Raw genomic sequence first — 23,278 nt, 5'->3', positions numbered from 1 at the left:
CCATTGCAAGCATCGCTAACTTTGCATTGAGTCTGTTTTCGTCTCAAGAGCAAAACGTTCTTTCTCATTCTCAAATCACCGCGGCCAGGGAAAACTAAAAGCTCTGTCAAACGAGCGCCCGGAAAGCTGATTCTTCAGACACTGAGCAACCCGAGAGCTGGACGCCGCCCGCTACCAAACCCGTACGGGAGGAGGGTGGCTCGGAAGGGCCAAACTTAACAACCCGCAGTAGCGCACGAGAACGCAAGCGACGTCGGACGTAAGCCTTCCGGCCGCAGAGCCTAACGGGAGAAGCCGCGGAACGTGCTGGGGCGCCGGCCGTCCGAAAAGGAAACGAGTTCTTCAAAAGACCGGAGTGGCCTTGTAGGTTCTCTTGGCAACTCGGGGTTACCCTCCTTTTGTAGAAAGAATATTGCCCTCGCGCTTCGGGGCCACCCCGAGTTTTCTCGAGTCGCACGGTGACGCACTTCTTGAGCGCGCCAATGCGGGGCTGGCCGGAGGGCGGGCTCTTCGAATTTGAATTCCCCAACTGTTGTGGGTGACTGGGAACCTCGCGAGGGGGTACGGGTCGCCTGGGCTTGGGCTGCGGGGCCAGAGGCGCGAGCCCTGGGATCGCCCGCCCACCCTTCGCGAAGCCAAGCCCGGACTGCCGGCTTCTAGCCCTATGAGGCCCTTCACCCAAGGTATGAACTCCTTGCCCCGCTCCCCTCCCCTCCCGCGCTCGCCCCCCCCGCTGGCGCTGAGGGTCCCCACCCATCAGCATTCTTGGCCCGCCGTGGGCTTTTCTACACTTTCGGCGTCGGTAGGGGTTTCATAACTATTTATTCGTTGTCTACGTATTTGTTGCGTGTCTGCTGTCGTTCAGATTCGTTTCAGTGGTGAACGCTCTAGGACTTTGTTCTAAAATCATTTCTGGTTAAAAAAAAAAAAAAAACACACACACACACACACACACACAACCCCCAAAAAACCTTTACGTTAGAATGATTTGTGTGCATCACTGCTCTTGGACCCCAAGATCCACAGCGCTGTAGACGCACTTGATCCATCGAGCTTATAATTTCTTCTGGTTCAATTACACATTGTTTGCAAACACATTTAGATGTTAATAAAATTATTTAGCAAATGGAGGACCCTCTCATCCTACTCTTCAAAGTCACAATTTGGTACAATTCCGGATTTTTTTCCCTATGCTTTTGCTCATGTGTTGTATAGAAATGCAACTGTATGTCCTCTTCTACTCCTTCCTTTTTTATTGAATATATCCTCGCTGTTTTCTATGTCAGTTCATATACAGGAATATATCTTTTTATTGAATACATAGAATTCAGTTGTATGAATATAGCAGAGTTTCGTCCCATAGTGGTGGAGATCTACATTGTTTATAGTTTGTCCAGTACTTCAGTGAACGTCCCTGTATATCGTTTGGGCCTTGACTTAGGTCCTGCTCTAATCATTGTCTGTGGGACCTTGGGCAGATTATTTAACCACCTGTGCCTTAGTTTCCCCATCTTCAAAACTTTTAAGAATTGCTGTAAGGTTATGTAGTGCTTGACATATATGCAATAAATATTGACTGTTATTACCATTTACATATTTGCATTCTTAATGTAGTTTCCATAAGAAAAAAATTTAGAAATGGAATTTCTTGATCGACAGCATGCACACCTATATTTTGAAATTGATCTTTTCAAATCTGATAAACAAGAAGTCCCATTGTTTTAATTTGCAGCTCTTCAATTATTAGTAAAACGAAATGTCATTTGACTCACTGAGTAGCTTTCTGTATTCTTTATCAATTGCCTTTCATACCTTTTGGTCGTTTTCTGTGTTGCTCATTTTTAAAAATTGATTCATTTGGTGACTTTGAATGTTATTTATAGTAATTGAATCAATCAATTCCTTTGTATACCAAGTGCTGAGTTTGTTTTTGGGTCCCCCCCCCCCCCCCGCCATATATCATTTACCAGTTAACTTAAAATTCCTCTCATTTTTTTCTATTTCCACCTCCCAGTTTTAATTAGTGTGCTTTGGGATTTTTGACCCTTTCCATTATAATAATTGTTATTGTTACTATTGCTACCACTACAGTAAATCCCTAGAAGAACTTTTCATGTAATTTTCGGAAGAAGAGTAACAGTTAAATTCAGCATCATATCCATGATAAAAAAAAACAGTTGTTTAGCTTTATGTATATATTTACATACCTATAAAGTGCTCATAGCTAGCTTTTTCATATGATGGTTTTCTCATACCCAAATCTTTTACATAAATAGCAATTTTTTTCTTAGTGTATCAGCATTTGTCAGTTTTCAGAATAAATGGCAACAGTTAGATTTTCCAAATAGTTTTAAGCAGTTAGTGAAGCAGAAGCATACCATTTTAGAATTCACATTCTTCTCTTCTCTAGTCCAAGAAGGAACTTGTTAGTGACCTCCCTCTGTTAGGTTGAGTGTGCTTGGCCTTCAGGCTACTCTCTTCCTCAACTTGAGGAATGCCTATTACTGAATCCCTGTCCTCTAACATCAGCCTCTTCTATCAGAGTCTGAGCATCATAACCTGTTTTCTTAGCTTTGCTCTTCTATTAACTAGGAGGAGAATGGGGCTTTGAGCTTTAGTCTCGACCTGGTGATTTCCTGTTTTTATTCTGTATCTATTCTGCAAAGCCTCTCTGGTCAGAAAATCCTAGGTAATTTTTTTTCCTCTACATCCTCACCAACCACACTGAAGCCACAGACAACTATTGCCAACTCTTTTGGCTTCTATTGAGTTACTATTTATCATATAATGGGAAAGAGGGGCTCCTAGGAATCTTCTGTGTCTTTTTTGGAGGTCGGGTTTAGAATTTGAGGTTTTCCAGAATCTTGACCACTCACTCCCATCCTGCTACGTGTTTGAATTGGGAGGGTAGAGGTTGGGCAACATGAAAAAGGACGTGTATGTTTGTTCTTTGAGCCTTTCAGTTGGGCCATAATAACCTGCCTTTAGAAAACAGTAATATTTGTCTACTAAGATTGGGCCTGTTTTCAGTTCCACTAGTTTATTTGCATTTTATACTTCCTTGGAGCATTTCATTAGTTTGTGAGGAATTGAGATTGTGGAAGCTTGTACATACTTAGCCCTTCTTTTGTGTGCAGTTGTCCCCATTTATTCATTTTTTATTTTGAGAGTTTAAAGTGAACCACTAGTAAGTATTTTAACTCGCAACACAGGATTCCTATCACTAGCACATTGCCAAACACATAAATCTATGCATTAGTACATATTTACTAAATTAACACTCTGTGGAAGAATTCAGTTGTTTCGTGTCACAGGGCCAGATTGCCAAGTTAGCCTTCTTTGTCAGCCCTTGTTAGAAAGGAATATTTCCTTTTTTTCTCTTAATAAAGTATTGGATAAGGTACTATTTGTGTATGAATTCTTAACTTGCATACTTCTCATGGAAGTTATTTAGATAAAGATACTTGATATCTTTGATTTGACTGCATTAGTATTTTCTGTGGTATGCTTTTTATGTTTATATGATGTCAAAGATTGATTAGAATAGTTATAAATTCAGCAATAAGAGATGCAGTAAGTTGAAACTGGTAAGTTCCAAGCTCCTTAGGTGGAAATGTTTTATTTATTTGCCAAATATTACAAAATGTATGGTTCATCACTTAGAATCTTGATTTATAGGTGTGGGATACAAAATATATTTATAAAAGCAAGTTAAAACAAGTCATGTGTGCTCAAGTACATGATTTCCTCTAAAAATTCTAAATTGCATTAATTTTTTTAAAAAATGAATATAATTTACTTGCGATTTGAATGTTTTTCAATTAAAACTGCATGGTTAAAATGTTCAGCAGTATAACAAAATCAGGATTGGCAATTATTTTTTTCTTTTTTTTTAATAAATTTATTTTTTATTGGTGTTCAATTAGGATTGGCAATTATTTAACTAAAAAATTGAATGAATCTTTCAGCTTTTTTTTTTTCAAGACACTGAATACGTTTTTATTGAGCCTTTTAGTTTACAACATGAGGTAAAAGGAAAGTCACTTCACCTTAACTAATATTTTACACAGCTGTAGTAAAATATCTCAAACTTTAAGGAATTATGATGGATTACATATATTAAAAGTTGGGGATTGGGTAAACAATATCTGAGTTCTTAAATTTTCCAGTTGACTCTCCCCTTAACAATAGTAACCAGCTCTAGTTACATAAGTTTCTTCAAGGCCATGTTTTATTGTTGTTAATGTCTATATCTGAAGCATTGCTATTTCAATCAATATCTACTAATTCCACTTCAAAAATGAGTTTTCCATTTGGCGGAATTTTGGCGTCAGGCTGTCCTTTCTTTCCATAAGCCCATTCTGGTTCAATCTCTAGTCGAGCCTTTTCTCCTTTACTCAATAGTTAAGAGTGCTTCATCCCATCCTCTGATAACTTTGTCTATTCCAGCCTTAAAACTTAAAGGCTTGGCATTTTTCTTCTTTGAACTGGTTTGAATATTAGTATCAAAAACAGTCCCATCCTGTAGTGTTCCTGTATACCAGCAGTGAACAACATCTCCCTTTTTGGGAAAGTTGGTTTTATCTCCTTTTCTAAGGACAGGTTTTGTATATTTTGGTGGACCCTCATCCAGAGTCTTCACACTTGGTTTCTTTGGGTTTATCTTCATTAAGCTTCACATTTTTCACCTGCTCAGACACTTTACATATACTTTCAGTACCTTTGAAACGCTTATGTTCAAAAAGATGGTTGTAGGCTGTAACCAAATGGTCCTTGTTAGCTGTCTTGGCCACATTTTTAATGTTTCCTAATAACTTATGTTCTACAAGAAACGAATCTGAACCGTGGTCCTCTAGAAACTCGATAATGTCCTTCTTGGGTAGTTGCTCGCTGTGCAGCTGCTCCACGGTCCAGGCCCGCTGTGGAACAGCCGCCACCATCTTTGCCGCTATCTTCCCCTGCTCGAATCTTTCAGCTTTCATTAGAATGTATCATCATACCTGCTGCCTTAAAATTTAAGTGCCTAAAAGGAAAAGTGATGTTTGTGAAATTTAATCTTTTATAGTGTAATATAGTGCCGTATGCAGATGTCCTTCAATGCTTTTTGATGCAAATATTAGATTGGAACCTCCAGGACTTGAGGTTCAAGTATATAAGACCAAACTTCTCATCTAAAATAATAATGAGTCTTTAAAAAAAATATAGAACTTCATATTTGTGTTATGGAAAGCAAATAAACTTTTTTTTGCACCAAAGCATGATAAAGGTTGATTTCACATTGAACTACAGGTTCCTCTGGGCCCCTGCAGAAGTCTACTTTCCTGAAAATTGTGTTTAAGTGAATCATCTGTTAGGGAAAACTTGTTGCTACTGTTTTCAAGATGATTGCAACACCTTTGAAACATCCAGGAATTGATTTGTCTTCAGAGACATCTTCTAAAAGAAGGAAAATGCCCATGCATGCAATCTTTTTTGACACCATTCCTGAAGGAACACTTACTCCTGTAAAAGACTTGGCAAAATATCAGAACCCCTCTTTAACATTGAATGACCATAAAAGGACTCATTGCCTAGACATGACAGATTTTAATAATAAAAATAGATTTCATTCCACCATGCTAGCAGGGGCTACCACCTCTAACAGCTCTCTTGATATCAGTGCTATAAAGCCCAGCAAGGACAGATTAAAAAATAAAGCAAACTATGAATCACCGGGAAAAATATTTCAAAGAATGAAAGAAAAAGTACTGCGTGACAAGCAAGAACAAGCATCAGGAAACAATAGTTTGTTGGAACCATCAAAAAATAAAAAGAAAATTTTTACTCCTAAAGGAGCTGAGAAAAGAGTATTGCAGCGTACCTATGTCTATGAAGAAAAGGAAAACAACAAATCATTCCAGTCAGATAACAGTTCATCAAGAGGTTAGTTTTATTATGTGTTGGTTGAAAAGCTATGATGTGTTGTGTTTATTGGTCTGATACTGTTTTAGGTACTCAGGATAGAGGAGTGAACAAAGTGGACAAATACCCCAGCCTCTGTGTATTAGCTCACATTCAGGTAGTGGGAGAGACTATTTAAATAAGAATGGTACAATATAGGGCAGCCCGGGGGCTCAGCAGTTTAGCACTGCCTTCAGCCCAGGGTGTGACCCTGGAGACCCGGGATTGACTCCCACCTCAGGTTCCCTGCATGGAGCCTGCTTCTCCCTCTGCCTGTGTCTCTGCCTCTCTCTCTCATGAATAAATTAATATTAAAAAAAAAAAGGTACAATATAGGAGAAGTGCTATGGAAAGAAGAACAGAATAAGGATAATAGGGAGAGTTGGAGTGGGTTGTAATTTTCCATGTGGTGGTCAGAGTTAGTTCAATGAGAAGATGCCATTTGAGTCAAAAAAAATTGAGGGAAGTGATAGATACAGATAGAATATTGGGAAAAGGGCAGCCCTGGTGGCTCAGCGGTTTAGCGCCACCTTCAGCCCAGGGTTGATCCTGGAGACCTGGGATCAAGTTCCGCGTCAGGCTCCCTGCATGGAGCCTGCTTCTCCCTCTGCCTGTCTCTGCCTCTCTCTCTGTGTCTCTCATGAATAAATAAATAAAATCTTTAAAAAAAAAAAATATTGGAAAAATTGGGAAGGATGATCCAGACAAGGTAATAACTAGTACAAATGCTCTGAAATAGCATTCCTCCACAAATTCAAGGACGAGCTATGAGATTAGTATATCATAGAGTGAGTGGAAAGAGGTAGAGAGAAGGAGACAGATACAATTAAAAAATGTAGAGCTTTTATAGGTGAACATAAGAGTTTAGGGTTTTATGTGAGCAAATTAAGGAGTCATTAGAGGGCTCTGAGCAGAGAAGTGACATGATCTGACTTATATTTTAAAAGTATCACCTGCTGTCAATTTGAAATAGCGCAGTAATCTAAGTGAGGTAAGATACAGTTTTGGTTTAGGTGGTAGCAGTGAAAATAAGTGGTTGGATTCTGGGTGTTTTTTTTGAAGGAAGAGCTCATAGACTGGGTTTGGAATATAAAAGATATAAAGGATGGCTCTAGGGTGTTCTTTTCGTTTGTTTGGTTCTGGGTTTCTTTGAGTAACTGTAAAGATGGAATGATTTAACTGAAATGGGATAGGCAGGGTGGGGAGGTACTTAGTAATTAAGTTTTTTGTATGTTACTTTTGATCTATTAAAAATTGAAGTGTACATGTGATTGGGCTACTGAGAAAAAATTAGCTGGAATTTAGGGAAGTGGTCCAGGTGAGAAAAATAGATCATCAAGGAGTAAGTGTAGAAAGAGAAAGCATTTAAGGATGAGTCCTGGAGGACCCCAAAATTTAGAAGTTAAGAATAAATGAACCACAAGAAGATGAGGAAGAAAAACCAGGAGTGATACTTCGGAAGCCAAAAGAACAAAATGCTTTAAGGAAAGAGTCCTTCACTGTATCTAATGCTGCTATAAATCAAGTAAGATGAAGGCTGAGATTCGATTTAGCAATGTGGAGGTCATTGGTGGCTTTGAAATGAAGGGATTTGGTGGAGTGACAAGATAAAAAAGTGATTCAAGACAGTTGAAGAGAAAATATGAAGGAGAGAAATTGATGATGGTAAATATAGACAACTCTTTGAAGAGAGCAAAGAAATATGGGAAGTATAATTTTAGATTTAAAAAAAATTTTTTTTTAATTTTTATTCATGAGAGGCACAGAGAGAGAGAGAGAGAGAGGCAGAGACACAGGCAGAGGGAGAAGCAGGCTCCATGCAGGGAGCCCAACGTGGGACTCGATCCTGGGTCTCCAGGATCAGGCCCAGGGCCTAAGGCAGCGCTAAACCCCTGGGCCACCGGGGCTGCCCGGAAGTATAATTTCAAAGTATTTTATTGTTTTGGGGTGGCTGGCTGGCTCAGTCTGTAGACTATGCGACTCTTGACCAGGGTTGTTGAGTTCAGGCCCCATGTTGGGCATGGAGCCTACTTTAAAAAAAAAAAAAAAAAGTATATAAATGTGTGTGTGTGTGTGTGGTGAAAGGACATTTTTGTATGCTATTGGGAATGATCCAGGTAGGGAAAGAAAATCTAAAATCTAAATTGGTACCACTGAGTTGTTGAGAGGGAACAGAATCTAAAAGTGATGGTTTTGGCCTTAGCTAAGAACATAAACAGATGATAAATCAAACAAGAAGATAGGCAGTGTTATATTAAATAATCTGAAGTGGGCAATAAAGTCATCAGCTGAGAGTGAGCTTGGGAAGCTGGTATTAAAGTTTGAGGAGGTGGAGGTTTAAATAATGCAGGAGGATGGAAGAGTAAACAGTGTAGGCTAGCCTAAATTTGATTTCTTATGTAACATTAAGGACCTACTTGAGACTTGTGAGCATGAACTTAAATAAGGGCAGTCAATATGGTTATTTATGAGTTTTTCTCTAGCCTTATTTAGCTGAATAGGTGCTGCTCAGGAATAGGCAGGGAGTTGTATTTTATCAGAATTATAATTTTTATCAAATAGAATGAAGAGGATAAAGAAGATGAGGTGTGTGTTTAAGGAAACCATGAAATTTAAGTTAGTTACACAGAGAAAAAACCTGAAGGAAATGAGGAAGTGTGAAGTAATAGGTGGTGTTAGGATCATCATTGAATTTGAGAGAATGATTAGGAAAGATAGAATGATTAGAATTTGGTACATTTGAAGTTGAAATTTTAATAAGGTGCAGTAATTAATAAACAGATTTTACATGCACTATCATATAATCCTTTCAGCGGGCACTATGGGTAGATGCTCATTTTAATAGTCAAAGAAATGGGGCTTACAAAGAGGTTATGTCTGCATGTCTCAGAGTTAATAACTGATGTACTGAGAATTAATACAGGTACCTATTTGAAAGCCCATGTCTTTACTGCACAGTAGACTGTGGATATATTACATTTCAGACAGTGATATATTTTGACACAAAAAGCAGTTTCTAAGGGAGTTTAGGATGGAGGTAGGGGAATGCACAAAATCTATGTTTTATACAGTAGGAGAAAGGGGAGAAGCAAATGAAATAATGCACATTAAAGCATGTTTTATTTGCCAAGTAGAATTAGGAAGAAGTAACTTACTGCTTTGAGAATCTGATGACTCTTTTCCCCAGAAAATTCACATATATAGAAATACAAATTTTGTATGTAATTTCAGAGACCTTTTGGAGAATCTGCATGGACTTTGTACCCTAAAATAAATAACCTAGATTCTACATTATGTTGTATATGAATAAATTACTACCTTGTCTTTTTTTTTTTTTAATTCTTTTTTTTTTTTTTAATTTTTATTTATTTATGATAGTCACAGAGAGAGAGAGAGGCAGAGACATAAGCAGAGGGAGAAGCAGGCTCCATGCACCGGGAGCCCGATGTGGGACTCGATCCCGGGTCTCCAGGATCGCACCCTGGGCCAAAGGCAGGCGCTAAACTGCTGCGCCACCCAGGGTTCCCACTACCTTGTCTTTACTGCACTACCATGCCATTTTTAGTAGAATGAGTTAAAGAAATAGAAACTTATCCTTCTTTTATGATACACATCGTTATAATAAAATCTTTATATTAAGATTCGTAAGGCTAAAACTGTAATTTTTGTCAGTTATACTACTTGAAATTAAACGTATGAAATGGGCAGCCCTGGTGGTGCAGCGGTTTGGCACCGCCTGCAGCCTGGGGTGTGATCCTGGAGACCTGGGATTGGGTCCCACGTTGGGCTCCCTGCATGGAGCCTGCTTCTCCCTCTCCCTCTGCCTGTGTCTCTGCCTCTCTTTCTGTGTGTGTCTCTGCATAAATAAAATCTTAAAAAGTATGAAATAATTCAGTTTTTCTTCTAATTATGTCTATTACATTCCCCTTTTTGTATGAAAGAAACTCATTTCTACCATCAAGAAACAAAACTTGAACCAGCTAGGATATAAAGTAGAGTAAAATGTAAGAAATATTATTAGTCTGTACTTGTCTAATTGATAAGCCTACTCGATTTTTGCCTTTGAAGGTCTATTAAAAAGATGTCCAAGGGGTATAAATTATGGTTGCGGTCTGCTATTGAGTCACAACACTGCAACTTTTAACATATAAGCTACACGTACTCTCCAACTGTTCTTTCACATTTTAGAAATTTACAGCAACCAGAAGCAGAATCAGTATTTTCAGGACTGTGGTACTTTGTATATAATCTTAAGATATGGGCAGCCCTGGTGGCGCAGTGGTTTGGCACCGCCTGCAGCCTGGGGTGTGATCCTGAAGACCCGGGATCGAGTCCCACATCAGGCTCCCTGCATGGAGCCTGCTTCTCCCTCTGCCTCTCTCTCTGTCTCTATGAATAAATAAATAAAATCTTTAAAAAAAAAAAAAACAGAAAAAAAAGTACAGGATCATTTAAAAAAAAAATCTTATGATATACTTTTCTGATTTGTGGCAGCACCAGAATTTTATTCCAGTCTAAGTCCAGTAATAGACTTCTGTCTAGAGCTGACAAATTACAGCGTGTAGAATATTTTTTTAAATGCTTCCTTAGCATAATGTAGATATAGAGAATGGGGTGAAAGTATGAGAAGATAAGGGGAAACGTATGTTACAGAAGTATACTATATTGATTTGATCAATTTCCTCTTTTCTTAAAAAAAAAAACAACACTCAACCTCAGTGCAAGAAGTTCCTCTGGAATCATCAAATAGTACTTACCTTCCAATAAAGCAAAATACTCAATGTCAGCAGGAAAAGAAAGCACCTCTGCAGGAAAAGAAAGCACCTCTGCATAATTTAACTTATGGTAAAGTGCTTTTTGTTTTGTTGAATATGTAGTTGAATCTTCTAGATAATTATACTTTCTGTGTAGGCAGTCCTTTTCAGAGAAAAACTGGGAAGAAGGGTGGAGCATTCCTAACCTGAGCACTTCTTTTTAATATAAATAGTTTCATATTATTATTTTTCTCTCTTTTAATTTCATATAATTTTTCTCTAAATTTTGTTTGGTTTTGTATTTTTTGCAGAAGTTCAATTTCTGAACGAAAAACAGGAAAATGGTTCAACTGCAGAATTCTCAAACAAGACATTACCTAGAGCTCAGTTGGCTAAACAAATTCTTCATTCAGGGGAGAACACGTTTGTAACCACTAAGTCTAAAAAGGACACCTTTGTTTTAGAAGGTGTTGATTCTGTCATTGAAAAATCCCAAAATACTACTGTTGAAACTCTCAATACTAACTGTGTTCCTGTTAAAAATGATGGTCTATTAATGGTTTCTGATAGTAAGGTGACAACGAGAAAGACTACACAACAGGAAATTAAGGAAGGAAATGAGAACACAATCCCCAGAGAGACTGATCTTCTGGGTTCCTTGAATGATACGTGTAAAATTGTGCTTGCAAGTCCAAGATTTCATATAGCAATACCTCGGAAATCAAAAAGAAATGCTTCAAATAATTTTCCTCCAGGTACACTTCAAACTCTTACAAATGGAGTTAAAGAAAATAAGGTAGGACAATGTCAGGCAGATTTACATTTATGTTTTTACCCTCATTCTTCAAGAGCTGAGCTCTTATGTTCTCATTAACAATAGCTTCGTTTTTGTGTGTGTTATTATTCAGTGCAGAGGCGTTGTGGGCCAGCAAAAAGAACAGTGGGTTGAAAGTAAGAGAATCCAATGTTAAGTTTTAATCTTACTCCATTACTAACTTATATAATCTTCAACAATTTACTCCCTTTAGGGATGAACACGGAGTTCATTTCTGTTCTTAATTTTTTGTTCTGATTCTTGAGTTACTATTAACAGCAATTAAAAGAGAAAGAGATTATAGCATCCGAAGACTTGAGAATTTTTCCTGTTGTATAGAGTGATCAAGAAAACACTTTAGGCCATCATACTATGTTGCATTAGGATAAATTCTCTGAATGAACTGAAATAGAATACAAGTTCAAAGAGAAAGATACAGTGTAAATTTTCCAATTGTTAAAAGTTTGTCCATAAATTTTTAAAAGGATGATGGTGATATTTAAATTCCATCTAAATTTGAGGAGTGCCTGGCTGGGTCAGTAAAGCTTACGACTCTTGATCTTGGGGTTGTAAATTCAAGCCCCACATTGGAAATGTGATGTAACAGTTATGGGTTTGTTTTTTTTTTTAGGATTTACTTATTTTTATTTTAGAGAGACAGAATGCATGAGTGAGGGAGAGGGGAGTGGTGCAGAGGGAGAAGGAGAGAATCCTCAAGCCAACTCCTAGCTGAGTGTGGAGCCCAATACAGGGCTTGATCCCAGGGATCCTAGGACCCCAAGATCATGACCTGAGCCTAAATCAAGAGTCAGATGCTCAACCAACTGAGCCACCTAGGCACCCCATAAGAGAGTTTTATATCTCAATGCATTCTTTGGAAATTGCATTATTTGCAAATATTGAGACTTACCAGGATGAAAATTTTTAGATGTTACTTTAAGAATGTGTGAGATAGTTGAGGAAAAAAGTTTGAAGACAACTATAATGGGAGATCCCACAGCACTAATTTTGTCACTGCTCCGATGTTATTTATTCTACTACAAGAAGAACAAGCCCCCCAAGACTGTTCTCTCTATACAGTTCTGTATGTCCCCTAGTTCTGACCCAATCTGTCTCTCGATCCCAGGACTTCAGGATCACACCCTGAGCTGAAAGCAGAAGCTCAACCACTGAGCCACCTGGGCATCCCCCTTCCTTCTCTTTAATATAACCCCCCTTCCAGCTTCTTTGAAGGCAGTGTCTTAGGATTTTATCACTCCCTGTTCCTTCTTGTAGTCACATGTAATACAACCTGCTAGTCATGACCTTGCATTACATGACTTTGCATTACCATTGAAGTGTTTAACACCTGTTACTACTTCTGTCATCCGCTTTGGTGACACTAACATCTATATAGATGATCCATCCAGCCTTCTTGAATTCTTGATTTTAAATGACCTTTTCCTTACCATTACTCTCTATCCTAGTCATACTCATACCTTGTCTTTGCCAGTACATGCACCAGATTCTTTCAAGCATCCTGCTCTCACCAACTCCTGCCTTTCCAGATCATTCTACCCCTAGCACTCTTCCCTCTCCCCCACCATCAATACTCCACCTTACTAAGGCAACCCTTTAGTCCCCTCAGTGCTCTCCTGTCCTCATCTCCATCTTTATCTTACAGATTGCACAGTCCTATCATTATAACCATTACCTTGATTTAACTCTCAGGTGTCTGTAGCTTTTCCCTCTGTTCACTTTCAAAAAAGTTGTGACCCTAGTTAAATTTCACTCATATACCTAAGAAGCAACGTAGGGGCACCTGGGTAGCATAGTTGGTTGACCATCCAGCCCTTAGTTTCACCTCAAGTTGTGATCTCAGGGTTATGAGATTGAGCCCTGAGTCAGGCTCTGTGCTCAGCACAAAGTGCTTAAAATTCTTTCTCCTTCTCCCTCTCTCCACTCCTTTCTCTCTAAAATATATTTTTTTTAAAAGGTAGCATGTGACTGGAACCAAAATGCACAGCCACACCGACTGGTCTCATTTTAAGTTTGACAGCAAACAGGGACGCCTGGGTGGCTAAGTGGTTGAGCATCTGCCTTTGGCTCAGGGCGTGATCCTGGAGTTCGGGATTGAGTCTCACATCCAGCTTCCTGCATGGAGCCTGCTTTTCTCTCTGCCTATGTCTCTGCCTCTCTCTGTGTGTCTCCCATGAATAAATAAAATCTTTTTTTAAAAAATAAATTTGACAGCAAACATTAAGTAGGCTCTCAGTATTGCATATCAGTCCTGCTACACTTCACTTGTCAATCTATCCTATACTCTGACCTTCCCAGAATAGTATGTCATGCTTTTCTCTCTTATAACCTCCAAATCACATCTCTCTTCTTCCTTATTCTCAGTGTATTAAGAACCTCATATTCCCATTACCAAATCTGCCAATATACTTTGCTGCTCTATCCACATAATTCTGCTTTCCTTTTTCTTATAATGGATGAACAATTTGTGTTCCCTTTTCAAAGCCAATTCATTTCCTCTTACTACCTAAAGGACTTTGTCCCTCTAATTATCCCCGTAATTTTCTCTCATCCCTTTAGTGTATAAATGTGCTGAAACATGGCCTGCATTTTTAAAAAATGATAAAAAAAAGTCCACCTTCCTTTACTCCCTATCCCTATCCTTCTATCACCCCATTTTTTTTTTTTGTTTTCGCTTCCTGCAGAACACCTTGAAAGAAGTATATGTATTCACAGTTTTTGCTTCTTCTTACTCCCTCTTAAATATGTTCTACTTTGGACATTCATAAATCATTCCATGAAGATTCCCCTTTTCAGGTTCACAGTGATCTCCGTATCACCAAACCCAATAATTAACTACTTCTTACTATTCTGTTGCTTCCAAGGGTTTAACACAGTGATTCAAAATACCCTTCTTAAAACATTGTATTTCTTTTCCTTTTGAATTCCATATCACACTCTTAATTTTCTATCATCTCGCTGGCCATTCTTCTCATTCCCCTTTGCTGCTTCCTCTTGTCATAACCTATAATGTTGGAATTCCCCAGCATCAGCCCTTGAAACTGATTCTCTAGTACCCATACTCACTCTGTAAAACTGTATTATCCAGTGCTGTAGCTTTGAATTCCATTTCTTTCTTTCTTTTTTTCCATTTCTCTACTGATAGTTCCCAAATATATATCTCCAGTCCAGAACATTCTCCTAAACCCTCTACTCACATAATCAATTCTCTATATGACTTCTCCATTGATATCTAATAGCCATCTCAGGTTTAATATGTCCAAAACTAAACTCTTGATTTCTTCCCCCAAAACTTCTGTTGGGTCCCCTAATGGTACATAGTAATACCATTTCCCCAGATACTTAGGTTAAAAATTTTAGATTCATTTGAGACTCTTGTTTTTCTATCATAATCCACATCCAAACCATGAGGAAATCCTGATGGCTCTGCTATCCTGAATCTGTCTACTTTTCACTATTCAACCAGTGCCTACTAGTCCAGAGCACCATAATCTCTTGGATAACTACAATAGCCTAATTATTTCCTTGCTTTCTCTGTTGCCTCTTTCTCCTTCATTCTGTTTTCCAGACAGAACCCAGAATCTTCTTCTTTTCTTTTTTTTTTATTTAAGATTTTATTTATTTACCATAGAGGAAAAGAGTATATACATGAGCAGGAGATGGATCCCTGGGTGGCGCAGTGGTTTGGCGCCTGCCTTTGGCCCAGGGCGCGATCCTGGAGACCTGGGATCGAATCCCACATCGGGCTCCCGGTGCATGGAGCCTGCTTCTCCCTCTGCCTATGTCTCTGCCTCTTTCTCTCTCTCTCTCTCTGTGACTATCATAAAAAAAAAAAAAAATTATACATGAGCAGAAGGGGCAGAGGAAGAGAGAATCTTAAGCAGACTCCCCGTGAGCAGGCCTTGTGTGGGGCTGGATCCCATTACCCTGAGGTCATGACCTGGGCTGAAATCAAGAGTTTGACATTTAACCAACTGAGCCTCCCAAGTGCCCTGCTAGAATCTTTATATAGTCTCAATTTCTACCCATCAACTCATTAAGTCATCTGGCTACTCTGCTCAAAATCCTCCAATAACACCTATCTCAAGAGAAAACCCTAAGCCTTTACCATAGTTTGTTTACAGGACTCTACCTAATTCAGTCCTTGACGTGCCTAACCTCATCTCTTACAACCCTTCCCCACCTTGCTCTCTTGCTTACTACTACTGTGCCTTCTGTGCTATCTACTTAGGTCCTTTGTACCTGTTCCCTCTGCCTGGAAGAATCTACTCCCAGTTGACCCATGTCTTACCCTTACTTTATTTGGTTCTATGTTCCAAGACCTTCCCTATCATATCTGAGTAAGCATGCCTTATTTTTTATAATTATCACTGCCATACATTATTCGTCCATTTGTTTGGATATAACCACCACCACTCCACTTGCTTCTACACATCTACCCCCCAACCCCTGTGAGTGCATGAGAGCATATACACACACGTTTGCTCTAATAGGGCAGCCATTTTTCTTGCTGAATCCACTGCCTAAAACAGGGCTTGGCACATAGCAGAGCTCAAAAAATCTGAATGAATATGAATGAACATTTTGATATTTTATGTAAGCAGGATGGTACAAGATTCTGGAGCCACAATTCCCAGATTTGTAATCAATTTGTGCCCCTAACTAGCTATGTGTGACATGGGCAAATTATTTAACTAGACTTTACAGTTTCTTTATCTATAAAATGAAGATGGGATATTATCTGCCTCCTAGTGTTACAGGATAACATGAGTCATTTGAATCTTAAGAGGCTTGGAACATTGCCTAGTATTATTTTACTCATTTCCATGTGACTGTTCTTTATCTATCTTAGTTCCAAATATGAAAATATCTTTTAAAAAAGAAAGGCATTTCATTGTTTGTTCCACTACCTATGATATTAAAGATGAACATGATTAAGGAAAAAATAAAAATAAACATAATTGGGGAGAAGTGCAGTAACAAAGAGCACCTTCCATTTTAGCATCTTTTTCTGGCCCAACATAAAACTACCACTGAAGAATTTCTCCTTATAAAATTATAATTTTTTGTATGTAAAGTAAATGGCTACTCAAATTATTTTATGGCTTTTGCTGAATTTCTCATCAGAAATAGTTCAGTGTTAAGTTTTGACTCAATAGAAGCAATTTCTCCACATTCATAGAAATTTTCCTCTACAATAGGATTCTGTCCTAAAACGTTCTCTGAGCTGTTTAGATGTTTGCTTTGGAATAGGATGCTGTTAAATATGGATTATTAGCAATCACGTTTGTAATTTAAAAAAAATTGAATGCAACTTCAAATCAACTTTGCAAAAAAAAAAAAAAAGAAAAATGCTATGTGTTTTAGGGATAAGAATGATGGTGAAGTGTATACTATACAACTGACTCTTTAAGTTAGGTCTTTAATGATACCCTAGAATTTTAGGTGATTTTTTTCTCTCTCCAATGGCTGAAGTATTTGTTAGAAGAATATTTGAAGTATAACTGATTCTGGATTGGAGAACAAATTGTGCAGTATAACCTCCATTCAATCTCCCTCTTTTCTATTCATTGTATACAAGAGTTTTTTTACCTAAATGCTATTTAAAATAGAATGTATATATAGAGATGAGCACTAAAGAATCATTTGGATTACTTATATGAGTTTTTTAATATAAATAGATTTTTGTAATTTTTGCTACAAGTAACACAGGAAATAAACACTTCATTTTATGCTGATTAGGTGGTCCGGCTACAGGAATGGATGATTAAAATCATTAATAATAATACTGCTGTATGTGTCGAAGGAAAATTGACGTAAGTATAACATTTCGGCATCCTAATAAAATTTGTAACAAAAACTTGTGCATAAGAGGTAAAAAGAGATGCATCTTATTACAAAACAAAGACTTTGTAACAAGGTTACAAACTTAAGCCAGAAAAGTAAAAGACCTGTGCAGAAGCTGGCCATGTTGATTGTGACCAGATTTCTTGTTTTCACCTGTTTAAGTTACTTTTAGAATAGTAACAGCTCAGGCACCCCGGGTGGCTCAGCGCTTTAGCGCCACCTTCAGCCCGGGGTGTGATCCTTGAGACCCGGGATCGAGTCCCACGTTGGGCTCCCTGCATGGAGCCTGCTTCTCCCTCTGCCTGTGTCTCTGCCTCTCTCTCTCTCTCTCCCCCTCTCCCTCTCTCTGTGTTTCTCATGAACAAATAAAATCTTTTTTTTTTTTTTTTAAGAGTAACAGCTCAAATTTGTATATAGAGTGCTTTATTTTTTGCAGAGGTACTAATAAGTGGACTGGTTCTGCTTAATTATATATGGTTAGTTAATATTTACTACATGCATTTCAGTCCAGATTCTCACATCTAAACTGGGACAACCAGATCTAAATTACTGATCCAGAAAAGGAATCAGAATTATTTAAAACTTTGCCATACAGCTACATGTTAAGTAATTCTTGGCACTCTCTGGTTCTCCCTAAAGTGAAAGCATCATCAGGTAAGTGGGCTTTGCCTAATTCTGCTATTCTATTTGCACCATTTTCTCTTTTTCAAAACCAGTTTCTTAGTGGTTAAAAAAAATGTTATAAAAGGTTGTAATAGGGATCCCTGGGTGGCGCAGCGGTTTAGCGCCTGCCTTTGGCCCAGGGCACAATCCTGGAGACCCAGGATCGAATCCCACGTTGGGCTCCCGGTGCATGGAGCCTGCTTCTCCCTCTGCCTGTGTCTCTGCCTCTCTATCTCTCTCTCTGTGTGTGACTATCATAAATAAATAAAAATTAAAAAAAAAAAAAGGTTGTAATAATATAGGATATCACTGTTCAGGGTACTTACCCAGAAGTTTATAAGTTGACTATTTAAAATCAGTCTTGGGATCCCTGGGTGGTTCAGCGGTTTAGTGCCTGCCTTCAGCCCAGGGCGTGATCCTGGAGTCCCGGGATTGAGTCCCACATCAGGCTTCCTACATGGAGCCTGCTTCTCCTTCTGCCTGTGTCTCTGCCTCTCTCTCTGTGTGTCTCTCATGAATAAATAAATAGAATCTTTAAAAAAATAAAATAAAAATTAAAAAATAAATGAATAAAATCTGTTTTGCCCACTGAATATCTAATTGTCTTGTGTGCATTTCCTTAATATGAGAGAGGCAGTTTGTGTTGCCTTTGTTGTAATACCATTGCTCTGCCTTACTAATTATATGGTGTGGGCAAGCTGTTATCCTTTTTCACTCTTAGTTTCTTCATCTGCACAATGGTAATAATGATATTACCTATTATTTGGGTTATTTTGAATATTAAAGTAGTTGATATTTTTAAGACTTCAGAACAGTGCTTTTGGAGTGCTATTTAAATATTAAATAAAAAAAAAGCACAGATGACTGTCTTAAAGTATGTATGAGTTTAATCCCATTTGACCAAACAGTCATATTATGCTTATATTTAGTGTGTTTGTTACTAATTGATGAATTGGGAATGTTCAACATTTAATATATCTTTATTTTTTTTTTCCTTAAGATTATTTATTTATTTATTTATTTATATGAGAGAAAGCAAGTGAGCATGAGAGAGAGAGAACATGAGCTGGGGCAGGGAGAGGTGGGCAGAGGGAGAAGTAAACTCCTCTCTGAGCAGGGATCCCAATGTGGGGCTTGATGCCAGAACCTTGGGATCATGACCTGAGCCAAAGGCAGATGCTTAACCAACTGAGACACCCAGGTGCCCTCTTCTCTTTATGTTCTTAGCTTCATTTAAGAAAATATGAAGAGTAGATCTATGGGTTAGTGACTTGATCTTGCAGTTTGTCTTTTTCCCAATTAGAATCTCTTTTTGGTACTTTTCAAAGAGGAAGGTAAAAATATTTGGGTGTCTAGTGAGGGTTAAAAAAAAAAAACACAGATTGAGGGATCCAAACTATGTAACTGGATGAAAGCTAACACAGTCACAGGTATAGACTATGAGGAGGTGGACAGCAAAATCATTCTTTGGAATGGCATCAGATAAGATGAAGTTGCAAGCATTGTCAGCACCAGTTATTTAGAGAAGCCCCTAGCTTCCCTGCTGATAAATTTTATATTAGTGGTTTGGTTTGGCCACCGTACTGTTTCTTGGTACATACTCTAATGGATCACATAAGCCAGGCAGTTGAGTTCTGCTGCAATGTTTGGCCCTCAGATGTTTTCTGATTAGATGAATAATATTACTAATGTAGCTGGAGTGTGAATTTATTACTTTATGTTATAAGTTTGTGTACTTACATATGTCCATTGTGATTACTGGTAAAATGTGAATATTTTGGCCTTAACTAAGCTATTTTCTCCTAGAGACCTCACTAACATATATTGGCACAGTAATGTCATTATAGAACGGATTGCACACAACACACTTAGGACTTTATCAGGCAATATTTATATATTAAAAGGAATGATAGACCGGATTTCCATGAAAGAAGCAGGTAATCACTCTGATTATTAGAAATTTCTTTAAGTAAAGCAATTAACCATATTTCTAACAGTGATATATATTTTTCACTCTTAATTAGGTGTTTAAAAAATATGAATTAAAAAAATTGACCACATTATTTAAAACTATTTTATATGTGATGATTATTTTTTTGTGTGTGTTATTTTTCTCTGATTTAATCACTCTTATTGACAGTTTAAATAAGTCCAGTGGTTTTTTTAATTATTCAAGTGAAATGTTGTTATATGAGGAATTGTTTTATAGGGCTATAATTTCTCTCATTTGTTGAACGTGCCCAACACAACCCCAGTCCTGTTATAATCTAATTTTCTGCCTATGCCTTGTACACAATAATGTGACTGAAGAAAAACACACCTGAGTATTCTACTTTAAGTTTGTGATTACCAGCAACAAGTTGTGGTCTCTTAGTGCCACTTGGTATCCTACCATGTTTCCCTATTGCATTCACTCTCCCATCCTCCTTGATCACTATTTTATTTTTACAGACTTTCGATACCTCCTTTTTTCCTCTCAGAGGAGAGGTGCTAGGGGGAAGGAGGGGAGCACCTGAGCGATAGAAATAATCAGATGAGAACCTCACTGTCACATCTACTGACGTGCTTGCATTTGTACCTGCTTTTGTTATGAATGAACTGTCCATGTTCCTGTCTATGTCAACCTCTCCATTTGTACTCTCCTTCCTATTTCCCCTCTTTCACTTAAGGATCTCACTCCATTAATTCTTCCTTATCCTGTCAAGACAAAAACAAAAACCCTTTAACCTCACTTATTTCAGCCAGTATCTACACCAAAAATAGTTCAGAAGATTCTAATTCCTTGAATTCTTTTCCCATTTTTAAAAGATTCTCTTTAATCATGCCTTAAACTCCAGTTCTTTACCAAACGGCCATTATCGGGGCTACCAGTGGCCTCCACATAGCTAAACCTAGTATTTGCTTATCACAGTTAGTCATACTTACCTCCTTAAAATACTTGTTTCTTTGCCTTCTGGAATACCTTATTCAGATTTTCATGCTGCCTGACTCCCTATTCCTTCTTAGTTTATTTGCTTATTTTGCTCTTTCCTCTTTGCCTTTAAATAATGGGGTAGACTATGGCTCTTTGTATATACTCAATGCTGTGCTGATTTCTTTTAGGCTTTAATCTCATCTGTATGGTGACAAATGCCAAATTTATATCTCTTACAAAAAAACTCCACAAGCCATTCAACTCATTTTCCATCTGCCAATTTGACATCTCCACTAGGATGTCTGCAGGCATCTCAGACTTCACATGTTTAAAACCTGGTCTTCGCCCTGAAATCTGTATAGGTAACAGTCTTCCCCCTCTTCCCTTGTTTCCAGTGGCTAGCCAGAAGCCTTGGAGACCTCTTGAATCTACAGACTCTCTCACACCCACACTAGTGGGTCAGTATACCCTTTTGACATTATCTCCATAATTTATCTGGAAGCCAGGCCTCTGCTGACTTCTGTGGTCCAGACCTCCTTATCTTTTGTCTGAATCATTGCAGAATCCTAACTGGTATCATTATTTTATCACTTGTATTTCCATAAACTTCTCAAAATAGCAGCTAATACAGTCTTGTTAAAGTAAGTCAAAACCTGTGGTTCCCCTGCTATCTCTCTGTAGCTTCCCATCTCATCCAAAGTAAAAGACTAGGTCCATAAAATGACCCCAAAGCCTTATCATCTTCCATGTTCCTCTATACTAATTTTTCAAACAAGCCAAGCACACTCTTACTTCATACCTTTGACTTTGTTCCCTCTGCTTCTGGTATTTTAATCCCATATTGCCACATGATTCACTCCCTGATGTCCTTCAAAGCTTACTCAGATGATGCTGTTTCAGAGAGAACCTCTCTGTCTTTATAAAAATGCTGCCTGTTCCCTTTCTCCTCCCCCAGTAAAAATACACTACTAGCCTGTTGCTCTTTGACAGCATAATTTTTCTCCATAGCCTTGATGACCAACTAACAAACAGGATGTTTTTACTAATTGGTTTGCTTTCTGTTTCACACTAAAAGGCAAGTTCTAGAAGGCAAGAAGTTTTGTTTTGTTTTGTTTTGTTAACTGCTGAATCCTTAGTATCTGTGACAGTGTCTGGGCACAAAGTAAGCAATAAGTATATATTTTTTCAGTGATCTAATGAACCAATGACATGTCTTTAAAATTATCAGCTTTTAGATAATCTTTTGTTTGTTTATTGTTAAATAGGATATCCATATTATCTCATAAGGAAGTTTATGTTTGGCTTTCCAGAAAAATGGAAAGAGCATATTGATCATTTTCTAGAACAGTTAAGGTAAAGTACTTCTTAACTTTTTTAAAAAGCAATTTTATTAAGGTATTATTTACATATGATAAGATGTACCCATTTTAGGTATAAAATTTGTGGAGCTTTTATAAATGTATCTGTTCATTTTGGTTTTAATTTCTTTTGTGGGGGGAATGCTAGTTTCTAAGTTCTCTGATCTTGGATTTTTATAAAGCAGTAATACTTTACTAGAATTTCTGTTGTGTGGAATAAATCTAAAAGGAAAAAAACACTGTTGACATTTTACAGATCATCCTCATTCACCCACCCTTTAAGAGGCTGTTAAACATGAATATAAAGTTCTTGGTCCTTTTTTCTTTCATTCATTCCTTCAATAGTTACTGTCAGTTTCTTGGCAGACACTGTGTTGCCACAGGAAAAGCAAAGAAAATTTGGTTAACTCTTGAGTTAAAGGAACTCATAGGAGATAAAGTGATCTAAATTAACTAATGACAATACAATTGTAATAACTTATAATGCAAGGGTGAGCAGTTTTTTCCTGTAAAGAGCCAGATAGGAAGTATTTTTATGGGCATGCTACCTCTATCAACTCTTCAGCTCTGCCTTTGTAATGGAAGAACAACCAGAGACAGTTCTTTTTATTTTATTTTATTTTATTTGGCTTTTTTTTTATTGGAGTTCAGTTTGCCAACATGTAGCATAACAGCCAGTGCTCATCCCGTCAAGTCAGAGACAGTTCATAAATGAATGAATATGGTGGTATTTCAGTAAAGCTTATTTCCAAAAATAGGCAACTGGCAGGATTTGTCCTATAATTATCTTAGAATATTAGCTTAGGTAGAAAATAAAAGCATAGAGTAGTAAACACAGGTTTTATTTGATTGTTTTGACTTAAGGTGTTACCCTTCAGTTCTTTGTGGGGGATAGGGTAGAAGCCATAAAGGCTTAAATAATGTAAGAGTAAAGGTAATCTTTGCTGAGGGGAGAAAAGCTTTATCAGAG

General features: G+C 37.8%; 1 protein-coding gene and 1 pseudogene across 3 annotated transcripts in view; one reads left to right on the top strand and one right to left on the bottom strand.

Moving 5' to 3' along the window:
* The first annotated feature begins 230 nt into the window (after positions 1-230).
* The window catches only part of MIS18BP1 (MIS18 binding protein 1), a 47,498-nt gene continuing 24,450 nt past the window's right edge, over positions 231-23,278 (top strand). For 2 of the 3 annotated variants that reach the window (XR_012036546.1, XM_072838449.1), the window contains exons 1-7: positions 231-683; positions 5,290-5,922; positions 10,660-10,785; positions 11,006-11,490; positions 17,269-17,342; positions 19,843-19,973; positions 22,216-22,303. Coding sequence is in view for 2 of the 3 variants with exons in the window: in XM_072838449.1 (XP_072694550.1) it covers positions 5,382-5,922; positions 10,660-10,785; positions 11,006-11,490; positions 17,269-17,342; positions 19,843-19,973; positions 22,216-22,303 (1,445 nt within the window). In the remaining variant the exon portion in view is untranslated. The remainder of the gene's footprint in view (positions 684-5,289; positions 5,923-10,659; positions 10,786-11,005; positions 11,491-17,268; positions 17,343-19,842; positions 19,974-22,215; positions 22,304-23,278) is intronic. The other variant, XM_072838450.1, reaches the window with a different exon arrangement.
* Positions 3,970-4,980, bottom strand: LOC140639898 (peptidyl-prolyl cis-trans isomerase FKBP3 pseudogene; annotated as a pseudogene).

The sequence above is a fragment of the Canis lupus genome, chromosome 9 (genome assembly GCF_048164855.1).
Source record: "Canis lupus baileyi chromosome 9, mCanLup2.hap1, whole genome shotgun sequence".
Taxonomy (NCBI): Eukaryota; Metazoa; Chordata; class Mammalia; order Carnivora; family Canidae; genus Canis; species Canis lupus.
Note: the sequence above shows the minus strand (reverse complement) of the source record. Positions and strands in the feature narration are given on the sequence as shown.